The sequence below is a fragment of the Pezoporus flaviventris genome, unplaced genomic scaffold, assembly GCF_033815535.1.
Source record: "Pezoporus flaviventris isolate CSIRO_AGI_PZ_B2104156 unplaced genomic scaffold, CSIRO_AGI_Pfla_v1 ptg000002l, whole genome shotgun sequence".
Taxonomy (NCBI): Eukaryota; Metazoa; Chordata; class Aves; order Psittaciformes; family Psittacidae; genus Pezoporus; species Pezoporus flaviventris.
In genome coordinates this window covers 22,553,232-22,574,003 of record NW_026892550.1, presented here as the reverse complement: position 1 = coordinate 22,574,003, position 20,772 = coordinate 22,553,232, and the positions used below count along the sequence as shown (strand labels likewise).

The 20,772-nt window shown below is 40.5% G+C and overlaps 1 protein-coding gene across 2 annotated transcripts in view; it reads left to right on the top strand.

Moving 5' to 3' along the window:
- Positions 1–19,742, top strand: part of BEND4 (BEN domain containing 4) — a 30,736-nt gene extending 10,994 nt beyond the window's left edge. The window contains exons 2-6 of one of the 2 annotated variants that reach the window (XM_061471763.1): positions 81–647; positions 10,432–10,523; positions 14,527–14,767; positions 17,919–18,453; positions 18,499–19,742. In XM_061471763.1, coding sequence (XP_061327747.1) covers positions 81–647; positions 10,432–10,523; positions 14,527–14,767; positions 17,919–18,136 — 1,118 coding nt within the window. In that variant the 3' untranslated portion in view covers positions 18,137–18,453; positions 18,499–19,742. Of the gene's footprint in view, positions 1–80; positions 648–10,431; positions 10,524–14,526; positions 14,768–17,918; positions 18,454–18,498 lie in introns of those variants that run through there. The other variant, XM_061471766.1, reaches the window with a different exon arrangement.
- The last annotated feature ends 1,030 nt before the right edge of the window (positions 19,743–20,772 follow it).

The window sequence follows — 20,772 nt, the reverse complement described above, 5'->3', positions numbered from 1 at the left end:
GTGTACATTCATCTAGCTGCTACTGCCTGGCATAACCTTTTGCGTTAGGTTTCTGTGATTCATTTTTTCTTTTGTTGCAGAGAGTCGAATGATTCTGGATGCCTTTGCCCAACAATGCAGCCGGGTTTTAAGTCTCTTAAATTGTGGTGGAAAACTACTGGACAACAATCACTCTCAGTCCATGATTTCTTGTATAAAGCAGGAAAACCCAAATTATAGTGACAGACAAGAGCAATGTCAGCTTGGGAAAATGGTCCATAGTCAGACGTCAGACATTTTAGACATAGAGATGCAGTATATGCAAAAGAAACAACAAACCTCAGCCTTTCTGAGAGTTTTTACTGATTCCCTTCAGAACTACTTGCTTTCTGGGAGCTTCCCTTCTCAGAACACCTCATCAGTAAATGATTTTAGCCATTTGGCAGATATGGATCCACTTTCAACCTCTCCAGTACACACTTTAGGTGGATGGACATCTCCAGCAACATCTGAATCTCATGGTCACCCATCATCTTCTACGCTTCCAGAGGAGGAAGAGGAGGAAGAGGAAGAAGGGTACTGCCCTCGGTGTCAAGAGCTAGAGCAGGAGGTAATTTCATTGCAACAAGAAAATGAGGAACTTCGTAGAAAATTGGAGAGCATTCCAGGTAAATAATCCCCTGCCATATAATATTGTCAACCAGATAAAATTACTTTGGGTTATAGAGGGTTTTTTAGGTGGGTTTTTTTTTAAGTTCTGGTTATTTTTTAAGGATGCAGTCATAGTAATCCAACACTGGAATTTGTCTCCAGCCAAAATTCCTACAGCTGTGTCCACTGGAAAATGATCTGCTGGTACTCATCCATATGAATCTTTAGTCCTAGACTAGTGAGCTGTTTTGTGGATGGGATGTACTTGTAATCTCAGATCCCAAACATCAGGTCATAGTAATTTCAAACATATACGTTTGTACCTAATTATCTGTCTTGTTCTTTCAGTGACATTCCATTTTATAATCCTAATTCCCCTTTGGGGCTTCTTATTTGTTTGCTTAAAGAAACTGTTCAAAGTTACATCCATACTTTAACTTAAGTAGATTTGGCTTTTACCTGGAACAGTATCTTTTAAATTGCTGTTAGCTCAGCGGGAAGCATAAGTTCATCTCCTCCCATTCATCTTTGAATAAACCTTAAAAAAGTTTTTGCAACAACTTCTCCAGTTCAGCAATACCTAGCAACTGCTGGGAGAGAGAAAGCAGGCAGAAAACCCCTGTCTGATAGAAACCCCGTCAAACTTCTCTTGCTCCTTTAAACTTCTCACTGTTAAGGTGGACTGAGATACTTGAAAGAGTGATATTGGAGATAAATAAAGTATCTTGGTCCCATAACCTCTAAACTTTAAGTACAGACAAAAATACACCACAAATAATACCAAAAGGACGTTTAAACTTAGTAAGGAAGGTAAGTATATAATACACTTCTGACATGTATAGCCACTAGGAAGCTGCACTGTTGATAGCTGAAGTTTGAGGCACTTAGGGTACATCCATATAAAGTTAATGGCACTAATCCCTAAGTTGCAGAAAAGGACAGATGATATAGTATGGGCTGCAAGAGAGAAAATACTTGAAAGCTGCTATCTATGCAGAAAGGAAGAAGCCAGTAACTACTTCTCCAATATGTAGGTGCAGTTGCAAAATCTGAGCAAAAAGAAGGCAGCAGTCTTCATAATTCTTCTCCCCAGCTGTCAGTGATGTATTATGCATTACTTGTATTACACTGTGGGTTTCTTTTGAGTATTGGTCCTTAAGGGTACCCGCAAATCCCACAAGCAGCACTGTTCAGAGAAAACCAAAATCTAGAATACTTTCTCCACCCTTCCCTAAATCTGCAGTCACCATAACTTGTGCTCTGTCACTGGATTTGGTAGTGGTTCTTACATCATGTGGAAACACTGTGACAAAGGAAATCATGTGGATTTAACTCCTGTTGAGTCCTAGCTTCGGGTGTGTTAAGACCAAAAATTATCATTAGGCTCTATAATCAGACCTACAGCTTTCATTTAATCACCTGTATTGAACCCAGAAATCTTTTGGCTTTGGCTAAAGCATAACTTAAAATTTATTTAAGTAGTATCTCAGAAGGCCTCCAGTCCTGAGTTGGAGACTCTGATGGGCAGTCTCCAACTCTGTTCCCTGGCAGTTATTGACTCCACTGGTTAATTTCACTGGTGAAATCGTGTGCCTTATTTTCTGCCTGACCATGTGAAATCAGCTTCTAGCCATTGACTTTCATGCTTTGCTCAACTCAATAAAGTGCTGTATAGGACTTGGTACCTTTTCTGGTTGAAGGTATTTAGAGATTGGAAGCTGACTTAATTTCCATCTTAGGTGAACTAAGCAAACAGCTGTTTAAAACTCCTCAGGTGAATTCAGTCCTTCTTCACAGTTCTTTTCTCCCCTGGTGCTCATTTCTTTAAAAACTCTGCCCTGGAATACATGCAGTATGTGCCTATCTGCCTGAGCAAAGGTGAATAGTTTCTTTGTTCTCCCCCATGGTTGCCCTGGTCATTTGGCCGTTGGTTGTGCAGCTGAGCTTCTCCTTCTGTGCATATTTCTTCCTAGTCATACACTGTATTTGGCTGTGTTCATGTATGAAGTGATCCAGATTGCTTTGGCTGCCCTGTTTGCCCAGTGTTTGCTGGTGCACCAATTTCTGTATCATCCAGATTCTTTTTATAGGTTTTAAATCAAGATCATGATCTTGGTTAGAAGTGCAGAACAGTATTGAGGCTGCTGCCAGTCCCTGTTGAGCCTTGCTAGAAACACATCTAGTCATGATGGTTGCCCCAGTGACAAATAATTTGAGATGTCAGTAGCAGGTTCTTAATCCATGTATGCTATAGTCTACTGATGATACATGTTGCTGCTTTTGCAATCAGATAACTCATGGTAGCAAGTTAAATGCCCTTCAGGAGTCTAGATATATTAAATCTGTTCAGCCCAACTTTTTCAAGCGAACCTATAATCTCATCAAAGAATGACAATTAGGTTAGTCTGACAAGATCCACTTTCCATAGGGTCGTTTTGACTGGCATTAATTTTATTCATATTCTTTAGTTTGAAGTCAGTTGAATCCCCTTGCGATTACCTGTATTTTGCTAGGATTAATGCTGAGTTAAGCAGCTAGTATTTACCAGGGTCATCACAGTTACCCTTCATCTTCCCTTTAAAAGAGAGATGAACCCCCCCAGGAGTAATGAAACATCCTGTTAACAGTGTATCAAAGGAAGCAGACAAAATAAATGTGCAAGGACATACGACTTCATCAGTCAACATAAAATCGTCATCAGACGCATCTGCTGCTGTCTGGGTGACATATACAGGTAGGTCTAAAGTGACCCGTGTGTCTGGGGAAGTGTAAAGAGCCACAGAAGGGACCCTCAGATTTTGCCACATGGTAGGACAGAGGTCTGAGTTTGACAGGCAGTCCCACAGCTACTCTGAGCAAGGTTAATCAAAAATCAGCTAAAGGTGATATCTAATTATTTTTGTCTCCGGTGGTGATTTTCCTCAGTGAGCTTCTGCTACCGAAAAAGCCACCCAGAAATTTTCCTGTGACTTGAAACACCCAACTTGGTTTGCAAGTAGGCACATTGCTCACTCTCTGAGCATTTTGGTTTTGCCCATCGGGACATTGCATGTCTGATGTCCTGAAACCTCTGCAGAGGGTTTCAGTGAGTGGTGCAATGAAGAGCCAACTGTGGAGGCAGCTAGATGAGCCTGGAGGCTGCCATACTGTCCCATCAAGCTGCTGAAAGAGCGCATTTTTTTGACATAGTAGTTTTCCTTCTCCTCCTTGAGGGAGCTGGGCTGGAGCTGCTCAGTGAGGCTGGCAAGAAGGCGTGCAGCCTGCCCTCCCTGCAGGCACTGAGGCTCTTGCCAGCAGCCCTGTCAACGGAAGATAAAAGCCCCAACCCCTCTCTTCAGCTCTGTAACCGCCTATGAATCATTTATTCTCTTCTTGAAATACTTTGCATTTCTTTTTTTTTACTTTCCATATGCAAAAGCCCTTTTAAAATCCATGAGAGTTGGTGATCTAAAAATAGTTGCCACTGTACATCTCTGCCTCTAGCTCTGCAAAGCACCATTTGCATGGCTCACAAAGAGACTACAAGGAAGAAGAGTGTTTTCTCAGCAGATGTAAAGGCAATGACTTTTTTTTCACTAATATTACTGAAGACATATGATCCTCTAGCTTTTGGACACAGAAAATAAGATTTTTCAGTTTTCAGAACTCTGCCCTATTACTGTAGAAGCCCTCCAGTCATTAGGATCTTTTTGCCCATAGCAGTATCACTTTTTGGCAGATCACTGGAGAAAAACTATTACATGGATGAAATACTGCATGTTTTGGTTGTTTGGTTGTTTTTTTCTCAAAAAATACCCAGTCGATTTGTCTGAAAAAACACTTAAATTTGTGTGAAATCTTAATTGTTTTAGCTATGGAATACATGAAGTAACATTCATATTTCAGTGCTTTGGCTTTGGAGCAATGGAATTTCTTGCAATTTGTGCAGTTTCCCCTATTTTTTTGTTTATTTTTTTTAGGGAAAAATTAAGCAAACATTTTTAGATTTCAGTTCAGCTGAAGAGAAACATTTTGATAAAATAATTAAAGATTAGATAATTCCTGGCAGGACTTTGGCAAACTTATCAGTGGCTCTTCAAGGTTTTGAGACTATCAGGAACAGAGCAAAGCAATCCATCTATCCTAGGAGAAAAGTGTCTCTTTCGTGTGTATAAAATTACTGGGGCTGTGATACTTTCCCAGTAGTAAAATTAAAGACCTATTTGTGAAACTGCATGTAATACCTGGATTTAGACCATCTAATATATAAGGAAATTAAGCAGCTCTCCTTTGCTATTGTGAACATGATTTTCTCACAGTTTTCTGGCCAAAAAGGGAGAAAATATTTCCAGGTGGTTAAAGCAAAGGCCAGAGTCATGAGTGAGGATTTGCCTCTTGGTGCTCCTAGCTTCGCTGCATGGTTTTGGACAAACCACCCTGAAAGTATGAAAAGTTATAAATAAGGTGAAATGGAGTGTGATAAATACAGTAATTATTCTGACCTTGCTAGCCTGGCAGCAAGAAATACTCCAGCAAACAGCAGAAGGATGGGGGTGGAAAACCCTCAAATGTAGAGAAGTGGTCACTGATAGACGGCATTCATGGTGGTGGCTGGAGGTAGCCAAAGCAAAGTGGGATTTGCAGGTCAAGTTAATATCAGTGTAATTGAAAAAGTCAGACAAGTTTTCCAGGAGGTTTTGTGTGCCCAAGGCTTGACTCTCTTTCCTGACGGTTGATCTAATAAAAGATATTACTTTTCCATACAAATCCTGTCTCCTTTATACTTTTAGAGCATCGCGTTTCCAAAGAGCCTACCACAGCCACAGCGTAGATAAAGCACCCATCAAGGGTTATGATGAACACTTTTTCATGTCCTTTTTTTTCCCCTTGATATTCACATTTAACCACCTCCTTGGTTTCCCTTGATGTTCTAGATGTTGTGGTCTGATCTCTGGCCTTGTTCTGCTATTCAGCTTCAAAGCTTGAAATTACTTCGGGAAGAGAAAGCCTCAGGCGCAGTCACCCAGTGTTTGGCACGAGAGCCCTTTTGAATTTGCAGCATTGCTTTACTTGCAGCTTAGGGGTGCCAGCTTGGTTTGCTAAACCAGCCTGAGTACAAAAGCTCACTGAAACATGTAACTGCAGCAGACCAGCACTTTATTAATCTGTTTTCTCTACACTTCTGGGTAAAAACCCATGAGAATTTTTGGGGTCAAGTTTCCTAGCCTACTCTGAGGAGCAAGAGCTGGTGGGGGTTTCGTGGGGCACTGTGGTTCAGCCTGGTGAAGCTGAGCTCCTTGGTGTCAACTTCGGTTTGTGTTTTTCAGGTAAGCATTTGTCTTTTTAGTGACATGAAGTCCTGTTCCAGCTCACCAGGGGCTCCTTGGTTTCCCTGTTAGTTATCAGCAGTTTCTACTGACTAGAGAGGTTCACAGGAGAGGTCCCTGTCCTGAAGACTTCACAACTGAAAGGGAGGACAAGTAGAGGTACCTTCTTTTAAGCAGAAGGAAAATGGGAGGGTACAGACAAAAATAAGAGCCACAGAAGAATGTGGGAGCGTCATTTAAATGAGAGATTCAGATCTACTGTGTTTTATCTCTTCTGTTGTTTAGGCAGAGGTGTACACCCCAGGGGTGTACGGAAGGGGCACATTCTTTCCTCTTTCTGGAATAAATATTTTTGCGAAAGAAAATTAAATACAGTGGCTTTTCAGATGCAGATTAACAGAAGTTCGGTGGTTTTCCACTCCACCTGAAAAACACAACAGAGGAATTTCAAAAGTATCAGGATATTTGCTATCATTTTTTCTCTCTTGTTTTTGGCAGGCGCGTAGGTCAGCTTAGCCAATATTTAACACACCCTTCCGCGGGTAACACTGATTCTTCTGATTTCTGCTGGCTGCTTTCACTACAAAAGAGTGCTAGTTTTGTTATCATCCAGTTACAAACATCCAAATTTGCAGGGTATTGAGTACCCTACAAATCTTTACTAATCCACATCTCTCTTTACCAATCCACATCTCTCTTTACCTCTCACTCTTTTTCTAGCTCACTGCACCCCAACAACTTGTCTTCACAGCCCATCAATGCAGCTTCCACTGGCTTTCAGCTGACTATTGAAATAAATGAGCGTATGAGCTAAAATAATCCAAGCCATGTTACACTGCACGCTTGTCCAAATCTCAGGCAGAGAAGGCATCTCCATTAATGCTATAAGAAATTCACACTGCCATGTAGTCATCAGCAGGTTCCCTATCATTTGTTACATCTTTTTGACAGTCGAGCACCAATTTAGAAATGCCCTGCAATGAACCCAGAGTGAAGCATTGCTCAAGGTCAAGGCAAGGAGGAGATACTACAGTGCTGAGCCAGTCTTAACTAACAGCTGCCAGTCTGAGCAGGTTGGATGTAGATGTACACCCTTCCCAATTCTCCTTGCTGGCTATTCAGAAGTAAATGGTCTTGAGTGCTAAGGGATTCATGTTCTGCTGTGCAAAGCACCAGCAGGAATACTAGCCAGTGTTGGCTACAGAGCACAAAAGCTTATTAATGAACTGAATAACTGGATTTCTTACTGTCTGCTTATGGGGCTGAGGCCACTGATGGGAGACAGCAGAGCTGGGGGTAAGCCGCCCCTTCTCGCTAGGGCTGCCTAATACCATGGGAGAGGTTGGAGATATACCTTATTTGAATTGCAGATAGACCTTACTTACAGCAAGCCCAGGTGTCTCTTCATAGTGCTGTGCTTTGGCAATATAAACAGCCTGGGGTGTGTTACACTGGAGACCACATTTTGGGGAGGATAAATGAAAACCCTTACTTTGACAGATACCAATACAAGTGATTGTGGCCCAATAGCATCTATAATGAGCAAAACCACAGTCCAAACCAGTAATAGAGGTGTTCTTGATGCTTCATAAAAAGTTGGAGGCAACTATTGGAGCCAAAGATTTTAAAAAACAGGAAACGAAAGAGTGGATATAATTGGGAAATATCAAAAGCATGTTGTTGAAGGCCCCCAAAGACTATCTAGGAGAAAAAGTTCCATAGTGGTTACAAAATCAACCAACTTGGAGAGAAAGCAAAGCAATGGTTAGAAACATAACAAATGGAACAGAAGGGAAGTTGTTGAAGTAAAAAAGCAGAGGTTAGGATCATTGGAAAATTAAAATCAAACCTGGAGCATTCTGTCGAGGAGGTATTCTTTCCCTGGCAGACAAACGGAAAAATATGGTGTCCTAGTAACAGTATTGGACCATTATCAGATGGAAATAATAGGATTTGACAAAAATTTGGAACTGCTCATTGAGTATTTCTGTTCTTGTGAAGAGTAAAATGATGCAGTCAGACCAATATGATGATGATGGTAAGCACCTAGAAGTATTTTCCACTGTAACTCCAGGTTTTAGCCACATTCAACAGTGGCTTCAGGTGGGACTGCAACCTCAGCTGTCTGCCTCAACTCCCTTCCAGTGTCAGAACAACTGAGTGGCTTGATAGTGCCAGAATTGCGGGCCTGTTTGAGAAATGATAAACAGATGCTGATTCCAGCCCAGGTTGTAAGACAGAGTGGGTTTACCCACTGGTGATGTCTGATGCGAAGAGAATTTAGCCTGGGGAGTCACTGTGCTATGTGGCAGGTCAGACTGAGAGACCCTAGCCTGGCTGTTGTCAGTAGCACAGTCTTTGGCCACTGCGCTGTTCAACTATTTGTTAGAAAATAGGATACTCCACAGAGAGAGCTGTGCAAGCTATGCCAAAGAAGCACTTGTTACAACATACAGATGCCTAGAGTATCAAATCTTCAAACTTGGATCAGTGAACAACAAAGACCTGCCACATCTTAACATCTGTCCTGCTTAACATCGTAGCAAGACCAGCATTCCCCCCCTGCTAAGGCTCCTTCCTAGTGGGCAGAAGAATTACTGCTTCCCTGCAGGCTTTTCTACTAAATTATGATAAGCAAGTGTTATTTTGATATTAGCATCTTTCCTGTTGGTTACTATAGGCACAGATCCCTGTTGGTGATGCTGGTGATAGTGGATATGTGCATAAGCATGCAGAGTTTCAGCTGTCACGGTTATGATCTTGTTAACTCTCTAGAGAAAAAGCCAAATCTTTTTTTTTTTGCCAGACCTTCTTAAAAATATCCAGTGCACTAAAATGTTACCTGTGGTTATTTTTCTCCTTTATTCCACATAAGAACATGTATTGAATGTTTTTGTTTGCTGCTGTATGCTAAATACACAGCTCTCATTATAGGAAGGCCACGGAACATGTTGGTGGGGCTGTTAATGCTCTTCTGACTTTTTCAGAATTGAAACATTTTCTGAAACCATCCAATGACACTTAAAAGTGCTTTTTTTCCTACCAAAAAAAAAAATGCTCTTCTCCTCCTATGTCAGTGTCACTGTGTAGCAGCTCTGGTCTAGCAATAAGAAGTGAAGTCACTGGAGAAATAAAACAGGTACAAGTCACTTGAAATGCTAACTTTCGCCTAACACATAACCTCCTATGGTAAAGTGTGATGTATCAAGTGAAACAGGACCAAATACACTGATGTCTTCACGGAGAAGTCAGCGATGAGTGAAAGGGCACAAGAATTCATTATTCACATCAGGCACGTCGCATGACTTCTGTATGCAGACTGCTGGATGTAACACCACTTAGCTTAAGGTGTTTGTTTTGCACAGAGTAAAGGTGTTTTGCACCCTGTCTGCCTGGAGAGGGGATAGTTGCTGCACAGTGTGAATGCCCAGGAAGGATTGCAAAATACTGATAAATCCTACCTTGAGACATTCTCAGTGATTTCAGTGCTTGTTTTCAGATTGCCAGCTTATGACAAAGCCCAAAACACTGCATTTTTCCAGGTATAAAGGCTGAATGCCAAGAAATAATATTTAAAAAAAAACAGAACACTGAAATATTTTTTCTGGATTTTTAGCTGAAGCTATGATTATCTCTGAATATTTTACAAAAACAACCCATATGAAATGTGCGACTGATAAGGTACCTTAAAAAATGATGCTTAATTTAGTCTTGAACAAGTCAGTTTTAATGTTGGGTTAATATCTGTTTAATTCTCCTGTGGTGGTTCAGGCTCAGAGGAGAAGCACTGTGTCTCAAAAATACTCCAGAGTTAATCAGGGATGTGGCAGCATCTGCTTAAGAGAGACCCGTAATTGAATCATCCGTAATTAACCTATCACCTCAGCAGAAGGGAATAGGATGTTGGTACCACTACTGGAATGGATGAGAGTGATGGGAATAGAAAGGGGGGAGGATGAGGGAAAGAGAAATAAAGCAATTTGCCTAACACCTACTTTTATTTGGGAGGAGGGAGGGAAGAGAAATTAAAGTATATGAATCATTAAATCTGTTCAGTGTAGTTAATGAGACTGTAGTTTCAAAAACTCTTGAGTGTGTTTACATGTTAATCAGTGTATGATTTAGGTCCAAGAAATGGTTTCTCCTTTGTATGGTTGGGCTGTTCACAGTACTTACAGATTTTTTTTCTTATTATCATTACTGCTGACCTAATTTGTATTTGTAATAATTATAATTCCAAAATAGGAAAAAAAACCTTTGACAACTAGTGGGCAGAGAATAAAAGCAATGTTGGAGATTTCAGCATAGGAAATACAACATCCATCATATATTTATGAATGAAATGCAACAAATCCAAATGAACAGTATTTCCTATCAGAAATAAATCTCACAGACGCGCAAAACAGATCCTGAAGAATACTGTTTAATTTAATATTGTTGTTACATTTTGTGCAAGATAGGTAATATACAATAATTGCAATTTTTTTTCATGCAGTGCCCTGCCAGACTGTTTTAGATTATTTGAAGACTGTACTTCAGCATCACAACCAACTTATGGTACCACAGCCAACAGACCATCCAACTGAGGTAGTATACAGTGAAGACAAGCTTCATCTCTTTATGTTTGACAATTCATTGAAAACACATAGGCAAATAAACCAGGAGGTGCTGAAAGAATATATTTGGTAGTAAAAATATGTAAAATCTATTATTAAACTGTCATTCTTAGGTACAGTAATCCCCAAATGGAGGAGACTCATCACTAGCGTAATCTAGGATGACTTCACTGACAGCACATAACTTCCTCCATTGGCACCAGCTGCACTTGCCTTGCTTTGGGTAGTTTTTCTCTCGCCTTTCTTCAGAAACTCACTTTTGTGGGTAGAATTTAGGCTGGTTGCTAGCCTGGTGAAAACTGCAGCTGGGTGGCAGTGAAACTGCTGTGAAAACTGCAGTGGCTGCACACAGCAGTTGCCAGTGCATGAAGGCTGGAGCCCGTGCATGGTGGGTATCAATATGTCATGTGTATGGATACAGACATGCATGTGTATACAATTAGTATAGCTGTGAGGCAGCTCTAAGATGGTTAATGCTAAGATGTGTTTCCTTCATTTTGCAGACAGAGCCAAATACAGACTTCAGCAGTCTTCAGCAGACTTCAGCAGACTTTAGAGTGCTCTTGCTTTTCAGAAAGCAGCCCAAACTATATGTTGAGTGTTGACGATTTTATACTTGATATGGAGTTTGGGGATTTTTGTAATTATGATCTGTTTAAAAGGGCTGCAGTCAAAAAGCAGGAAATTAAAGTCCCCCTCTTCTGTAGAAGGTAGATGTATCTGTCAGCTCTTGTGTAGGTCACATTAATTTTGCACCACTCTGTTTCTATCCAGACTTGTGAAAATGCCTCAAATTAAGAGGTTTTGTTGAGACTTTTCTAGTTTAGACTGTCTGCATTTGAGGCTCGTGCTATGCATGGGTTCATATGTGTAGGGTATACATGTCACTCCCCATTATTCACGCAGACAATATCAGAAGAGGGAACACTTGGGTCTAGTTTGACCTCCCTATGTACATAAATGATATGTATGCAAGCCTCAGATAGTCCAACTTACCGTAGTTCACTGAAGATGCTTTGCAGCAGTTCAGGATGTGCTTCACTTTGCTCCTCCATTCGGTTTTATCCTGTGCAAATTGGTACATACATATACGTATACCTGTACATATACATGTATATAATTAGCTGTTTTCACTCAAATGTATTTCAAGGATTCATTTTCCTTTATTTAATGCTCTTTTGCGTAACTAAAATTTTCAATCACTGCAAAAACCGAGGCTGTTCTCTAACATCCCACATGGAATAGTTTCTTGTGATGTGACAGAATTTTTTATTCAATTAAACACACAGATGCGAATCTTTTATTCATAAGCTTAATCGTGTACAAATACAAGCATGAACGCATTTGTACTTTGGTTCTTCCTTCAGGGTCTGCTTATTTCATTTCTGGAAGGTTTTCTGTTTGTTTTAGTTTAATGACTGCTGGACACACCAAATTGCATCATATATTTACCAAGAATCTTTTGCCCAGAAGTGCTTTACTTTCAGAGGAAGTAATGAAAGAGTATCTGTAGCAGGAACCCAGTAATCGTTTAACAGAATAGCATAACACTATATCATGCCTTTGGAGAAGAATGAGGAAAAATATCCTAAGTTTCAGGGGGAATAAGAGAGAAGTATAATAAAACTGGGGCTGAGGAGATTACGCAGAATTTATTACCTTCTCCTCGGTTAATAGTAATGTGAGCTCTCATGAAATTTAGATGTTGGGCCTTTCTGCATCCTATTTCCTTCTGCAATACATTTAAACACAGAGGCAGCTTTTAGGATAGCGTGCTACTTAGCAAAGCCACATCCGAGCATCCAACCCTAACACACATGAGCAAGCGTGGAACCTTACACTATGCCATTACGGGCTTGCATTGCATTGCTTCTGCCTGCCAGGGCTTAAAAGCAAGGCAGTACCTACTGAGCTAGCTGTAGCTTGTGCTGGTATCAATAAAAAAGGTCCTTGCTTCATTACAGTGTTTTTTAAAAAAAAAATAGGTTTCAGAAATCTAAGATAGGAAAATAATTTGCTTTATATAAAAGAGTTGCAGAGCTAGTTGCTGAAAAAATAAGTAGCAACCTGGGAAGCAGATGGTTCTGTGGTGGAGCAAGCCAAGGAAATACTAGTGTCGGCTCTCTCTGAGATGGTGTGGTCACAGTTTCTTCAGTGTAAGCATGTAATGCCCCCAAAGAGCTTTCCACGCTGTCCCCCTGCTCATCTTCCTTCCCCAGCCCTTTCACCATGTTGGGAGAGGATGAGGAGCTGGGCTGAATGGAGGGTGATGTTCTTTCCATGGCAGAGCTCCTCAGACATTACTGGCTTCCCAGGGGGGTGTGTACCTGGCAGAAATTAAAGCAGCTTCTTGTATCATGAATGGAGGGAAGGAATTGACACTGGCCCTTTTGCAGTGGTGAGAAGCGTCAAGTGAAGTGAAAAGAGAAAGTCTCAAATGATAACAGACTATAATTGAAGGGTCTTTCTCTTAGGGATGACAAACTTGGATTTACAAACTATAGGGGGAATCGAGAGTTGAGATGTTTTGGGGGTGGGGAAGGGCACCTCTGACACAAAGTCCATCTCTTCCTTTATATTTTGGCTTCCTTTGCAGAGTTTTGGATTTGATTGTAGGCATCTCTGCCAGCAGTTTGCACTGAGCTGAACAAGTAGCAGATGGTCACATAGGCTCAGCTCCCAGTGACACTAAGCCCCAGCAGGTCATGGTACCCTAAATCTTACAGATTCTCTGATGACATCACGGTCTTCACTAAATTCAGCCTTCCATATATTTATTCCATATACTTAGTAAACTTACATTTAGCAAAAAAAGTTAAAAGCAAATACCTGAGGAAAAACTTCAAAGATGCTCTGAAGCTGTCTCCCAGGATGCTATAATAAATATATGAAAGGAGGCAAGGGTAGTCCTTAAAATAATTTTCAGATATCAAAGATCTAGTAGCAAGGAGGAGAACTTTGCAGCAGTTGCCCACAAGTTCAGCATGCGGCTGATTGCCTCTGTTGAGGATCAGATCCATGTTTCTCTAGTTCACTGTGGGCTCCTGTCTAAGATAGGGGCTGTAAGAAGATTTTACTAATTGGGCTTCCAGATTTATGTGTTTTAATAAAGAGGTGGAGCTGTAAAAGTGAACGAGTCTCCAAGAGGATGGGGTTGGGGTTTTTTTGTCTACTTCAGTTATTTCAAGTATATTAACAATATCATTATATGTTAATTGGGTAATGCTAAAATAGCATTTATGGGCAAGAAGAATTAAATACAATTTAAGTACAATTGACTAAAGAGAGCTTATAAATGTGTGAGGATTACAGGAATCCCCATAATTAGTCCTACAGCATTCATTTGATTTTGGAATATTGAAGCACACAAATTATGAAGGTTAAAAGCAAAATTTCTTTCCAGCTGACACGGTGGCATTTCTGTAAAGCTGTAATTTGAGTTAATACAGCATTCATTAATAATAATGAAGCATTCAGTTTTCATAGTTCCTTTATTTATTTTCTTTACATTTTTCACAGTAACATAACTGCTGTCAAGTTTCAGGTGTGTTCTACAGAAGTAATAAATTTATTATAAAAATAGACTAAAAGAGTCACCTCTGAAGTAAACTGTCAGCTGCAATGAAGTGATCTATTTGATCACTCTCTTCAAAGACCCTTTTTACGCATTTTAACAGATTAAGAAGAAAGTTTATACTTAAATAGATATCCAGTCACTGATTCTTAACTCTTTTTAACCTGCTTGTTAAAGTGGAAATTACCAATAGCTACCTCACAAAGTGTATTCCTTGTGTCTCACCAGATTTGAGTTCTAGAAAATGGAAATGTAATTTTAAGAGTACTCATCTCAGTAACAGCAATTACGTGTTCACTTCAGGATGTGTTTTACTGTCAGTATCGCAGCATATTTTTTATTGCTACCAACATCTTATTTGCCTTGTAAAATAAGCAATGGAAATATTTCACTTTTTCAGGGGAGCAAGCAGTTGCTGAACAACTACCCTGTCTACATCACTAGTAAACAGTGGGATGAGGCTGTAAATTCTTCCAAGAAAGATGGACGACGGCTCCTTCGCTATCTCATCAGATTTGTTTTCACAACCGATGAGCTTAAGTACTCATGCGGCCTTGGAAAAAGGAAAAGGTCAGTGCAGTCAGGAGAGACAGGTCCTGAAAGACGTCCTCTGGATCCAGTAAAAGTAACATGTCTCAGAGGTACTGCATCTTTTCGCTCAGTGTCCACCATATGTGATCTCATTTCACCACATGGGCTCTGGCTGAGTAGAAGCATTGGGCTGACAGCTGCAGAACTAGAAGGGGTTTCACAGACAGGTGACAAGCAGCCAGAAACCCTCCACTTCTTTTTTTATACATACATACATATACGTATGTATGTATTATATATGTGTTGGGCTATTTTTTAATGGAAGAAAATGGGGCTGCTTATTTGAGAGAGGGAACAAATACAAGGGCACATGATACTGATACACTTAAAACAGCAAAGAAGAAAAATCATACAATACTGATTACACTCTTTTATAGTAAACCAACAGGGCATTCTTTAGGAGAGATATACACCAAATGAACCAAAGGGATATTGATAGGCTAATTCACTGTAAGCATAGGCCACAGTGCATCATTGGAGTTGAAAGCTAACCGAGTTTCTGTAGAGCCGAGAATGTCTACAGGTTAATTACATAGAGTGTGAACACATGCATTGTCAAGGATTTAACTTCTTTTTTGGGGTACTGATGCAAAGTTGACTGGAAAAGTTAGGGAACAACTTTGTCACATGTATAGCCTGAAAAGGAGGAGGAGCTTCACAAGCATTTCACAATGTCCAAGAGTGAGAATGCTGGACAATACAGAGAAAGGGCTCAGAATGAGAAGAATTACCTGTTGTGGCAGTTCACACTGTGGTTTCTAAAATTGTTCAAAAGGCCTAGTACTGGGCTTTATTATGAAACATACAAAACAGGCCTTTTTAAAGAACAATTTAAAACATTGTAGTAACAGTATCTGCATTTTATAAATGCGTATGCTTAATATTTTGTGAGCACATACACGAAATTTTGATTGAACTGACTTCAAGAATGCTTTACTAATCATTGCAGTGTAAAAAGCTCTATTTCGATCAGCCGATGATAAAAACATCTTTAGTCATCCAGCCGGAGTGGTTATATACATCAGACAGAGCCTCTTCCTGTTTAGGGTAGAAGACTCCAACAAGGCAAAGTTGATAAGACTTGTAGTTGGGGTACGTTGATGTAACCAGGTAATGAACTCAGATTTTACATACAGCCAAATTAGTCAGAGGCTCTTTTTTTTTTTTACGACAAAGGAACCTGTTAACCTGTCACATGATACTCTAACAGACCTTATATTTTATCAGAGCTTAATACAAGGGCAAGTCCATTGCACACCATAATGCACAGAGGTGTGGAAACAAGATTCAGGGTCCCAGAGGTTCTCTTAGAAAATGAAGACTAAATGCAAGTGCATTGACCATTTACTAAATGACTGTAAATTCCACCTAAGAATTTATACAGAACCAGAGTTAATATCCTTTTTTAGCTCTTTCTTCCCCCTGCCTCCCACCAAGACTAACAGTAAATCCACGTGTAGATGGACTTTTGCTTATGGCCACTCCTTTCTGGACGTACAGAATGTGCATTATTTACACGTCAGTTCCCTTACTTTGCAGACACTTGAAGAGAAAGCCAAAACTTTCAGTATTTAAGGACGAGTTGAGAAAGCAGAGTAGACAGCTCTCTCCCTTTGGGCTTTCATGCATTGGTGGGAAAACAGCAACTTTCTCTGCTGCCAAGAGTTGGCTAGTGGCTCCTACCCATTTGCAAGCCAAGGTAACAAGTGTCTGACTTGTAATTCTCAGCATGTCCAATTATGCCTTACGCAGTACAAACTGCTTCTCTCTCTGCACTCAGGGTAGTTTAAACATCTATAAACATTTTTAATATATTCCCACAACTGACTGATGTCTGGAATCAGCTTTACAACAGCCTGGCATGCTTAAATTATAGCATTACTTGTTTATGTGGTATTCATTTCCCTGAGAAAAACACCAGTCTGTGGAGCCCCACGTGAATGTAACTAGGTAGGAATTACTATTGCCTGTGTGGATTTCCAGGGAAATAAATTTAAAACTGAGATAGCTATCACTTGCAGACACACTGCTGGAGGAGCTATGCGAAAAATCATATCCTAATTGTCCAACAGATGAGATACCTTGCAGGCACAGGAACTCATGTGAAAGCACAGTATTCCCTGGTCTCAAGATGTGGTGACAGTAATGAAGTTGCCTTATGCCACTTACTATGCTGTTGGCTTGTCCACAGAAGAAAATAGAATTTAAAAATATCCTGGGACACACAACACCACATGAGGGAATAACTGTATTACAGAATAAATAAGAAGCTCAGTTTCCATATGAGGTACAGTGTATCTAATACATCTAATAAGGCACCCTCACATTTCAAATTGTATTTGGATGTTTCAGAGTCCAAATACACCTCTTTGAGCTAAGCCCAGCAGTTACGGCTCCAGAATTGGTAAGGCGCCTTCTGCAAGTTTAGCATATCGCATGTCAAAGAATCTGAAAAATACAGTATGAAAAATGTAATCATCACATACAAATAGCTGTATGTGGAAGCAGCAGCGACTTAAACAGCCAAATTACATGCAGTACAATTCGTTTTCTCCTGCATTGAAAACTATTGCAAGGCTCCCCAAATTAGCCCTTTCATCTCATTTAGCTATTTCTAAGGCCAGTTTATTCTCTGAAAAATAGGTGTCAGATTCAGGAAGATGGAAAGAGGAGGACTTGAAATGAAAGACATTCCAAACAGAAATACCAAATGAAGTAACAGTAGTGACATTTTCAAGCAGACTGGGGGCTACTGCAGCTTGCAGATATTGAAGCAGCCAGCAGAGGGAGCTCATACAGATCCACCAGAGCAATCACCTTCAGGTACAAATACACAACAGGTTTCAAATGAAATAGATCCCAGTTCATATTAGCTTTCACATGTATTGCACACACTGAATCATAGCTGTCACTTCAAATTAGTTTTTTTTTATTCCTGCAAGAAGGGATTTAATCTCCAGGTCCCGTGGGTCGCATAATTAGCTCAGGTATAACAGCACATACTACATGTGGAGAAACACACTTGTACACGAATAACATAGGTCCAAGTGGCATTATCATGGCATCCCCCATAAGGCTTTCCTTCTGCTTAAGTAGAGCAGTAATGTCCCCTTTCTTATCTCCCATGAGCTTTCAACACCTGGCCAATAACGGGTGCTGCAAAGACAAGTTGGTTTTTTATCCTTGCATGTTTTCCTGCAGAGTTCATTAGGATGCACTGTACTTCCAACCCAGACTGGTGGATGCCATCCGAAGAGCAAATAAACAAGGTATTCAGTGACGCAGTGGGACATGCTCGTCAAGGGCGTGCGGTGGGGACTTTCCTTCACAATGGAAACTCATATTATGAAGGGACTGACCATCCAGGATCACAGGACGAAGTCTTCAATAGAGGTATGCAAGATGGATCTGGTGATTGATGGCAGTGAGAAGAACCTCCTACAACAGCAGCAGCCACTTAATTTAGGAGAGACTATTTGTTAAACATACTTACCCTGCTGTCATTTAAGAGTCCAAAGCATGTTTGAACACATACCACATACATTTCAGCTTCTCCATCCTAACGTGTCCCAGTTAACAGAAAGAAATCAGTTTCAAGACCAGCTGTATGGGACTTCTCAGTGCCTGTTATTTCCAAATCCTTTGTAGCACCCTCAAAAGGAAATTGCAGTTCCTTTCATCTAGTCCTAGGGGAAAGGTCATTTAAAAACTATAAAGATGTCAAAAAGAAACAGCAGTTAGGTCATTTAAAAACTATAAAGATGTCAAAAAGAAACAGCAGTTACTGTCTCATCTGCCTATTGATAACAAGCCCAGGTCTGAAGCCAGAACAGCTGGGTACAGGTTGCTTTCCCTGAGTAGGGGATGTAAGAACAAGTCTGCACTCTTGTAAAAAAAAAAAAGAAACGGTCTCCCATTTCCTAACAGAAAATAACGTAATTATAAATGCTACCTTAAAATACTACACAAGATGGAAAATTCAGGGACTTCCTTTAGCCAACTCTGCCAGGAAATTAAGCTTCCCATGTAAAACAGCAGTGTTTGTCAACAGCAGAATCCTTCAAAGACCCAGAACAATAATAGCAGGCACTTCTAATAGATAAAAATTGCTTTGTATATCAGATAGACACTATGTATATCTAGATTTCCAGGGGACTAGGGTTGATCATGACAGTTTTCATTAAAATAAGATTGCTAAAACCAAATTGCCATTTCAGAAGACAGGTTTTGCTTTGTCTGTTCCTGTTCTGCAGACATGTAGCTTCAGAGGCTTTAAATTGCCTTTTCTTAGTTTTGCTTTCATTTGTGTTTTATACCCTTTCCTTGAAATAGATGAGGCAATGTGCTGGTCTTAAGAGTCGGATGCTCAACAGCGCATTCAGGGAAGGGTTGGATAAAAGCAGCCTAGCTTAAACTCCTGTTGTAAGTGAACACAGGGTCCAGATTAAGCAAGCTGTTACAAAAAGAGCCATGCTAAAGCAGAATTCACAGTGGTGCACAATGTTGGAAGCAGATACTGACTTTAAAACAAAACAGAAATCAGTCCATTGAAAAACTTAAATTTTAAAGGCTTAGGGGTCCTCTGTCCCTCTAAATTGATGCACTCCAGAAATATGTAATGCCAAAGAAATAAACCCCTTTCCTTTTCATGTTTTCCATCTCCTTACCCTTGTCCGGTGTCTCAGGCCATCAGTGGCATGCTTCCTGGCCTGAACCAGCCCTCCGTAAGGCAACATTTCCCCAGTGGCAGGTACAGGGAACTTGTTTTTGGAAAGAAAGTTCACTTTGCTTTTGACTGTCCTTAGTGCTACCTCATCAGCAGCGACTCTCCTGAACACATATCTCATGCTCCCCAGCTTTCCTAACTGCCTTGTGCAAGCCACGAGAGAAGCTACTGATTGCTCTTTTTACCCTTATCCCCTCCCTCCTGCTTTTCTCCCCATGTGCTGGGCAGCACAGGGGTGCCAGCCCCTTCTTCAAATACCAGGAAGGGCCTTTTGGGGTGCAGCACTCCTCTAGTTCCAGCCTGACCATGAATGGAGGACAGAGGTCAGCTCACCCACATAGTAGTTTCTTCTTGACCCCTCTCTCCTCTTTGCCTGCGGTTGTGACTGATCTCTCATAGACAGCCCTCAGGGCATCTTGGGACACAGGCTCCACCATAAATAAGACCTCTCTCAATCAGGATATGCTTTAGGCCCTTAAATGTCCAATACCTCTCAATTCATTTTATTTTTTGGCGATTTTTGATAAGGGGGTTAAAAGGCATGTGCCCGCACCAGAATAACTCATTTATTCTCTGTAAGTGAATGAGCAGTTTAGTCATACTGGACTTCACCAGGCCAAGGGGTCTGAGACAGCATCCCTCACTACAGGCAGGAGGTGACTTTCTTTGAGCAGTCAACAGTACATGGTGGCCCCTGGAGGAGAAACTCAGTGTATAGAAATGTCACAGTACAGATACCCTATAGTAGCTTTTCAGTGTTGAACTTACACTTTTTTTAAAAGAACTATAATAGAAGATGTTACATTGCTCCGATGGTGTAAGTTGCTGGTCTATGTTTAATGTGGTGACTTGCCAGAACTACTCGGTAAAACATGTCGGAACGTGTGAGTCAACATTCTACTGTAAATTTGTGCACAGCGATATGTATCATGCTGTATTTTTGTAAACATTGTGATGGTTTCCTTTCAAATGTTTAATCATATGGGATTAAAAATACGGATGCTTCATTTTTAACAGTCACAGAATTACTGGGCTGGACAGACCTCTCACTTAATAACCTAAAGATATGCTGACATAACTAGTAAGTCTACCTTTATTTTTAGCATAAAACGTGTAGCCAGCATCCTGGAACCTCTCACAATCCTCTACTTTCATACTGTACAAAATAACCAAATGTATAGTTTCATCTTGAAAGCCACTTTGGCACTAGGGATGGCTTTGCAGATTTAGACCTTTCTTTACAGACAAAATTTTGCCCTCAGTTGCTTGTGTGCACTGGCCAGTGACATGAATCATAGTCACAGACAGGCATTAACAGGCACTAGCTCA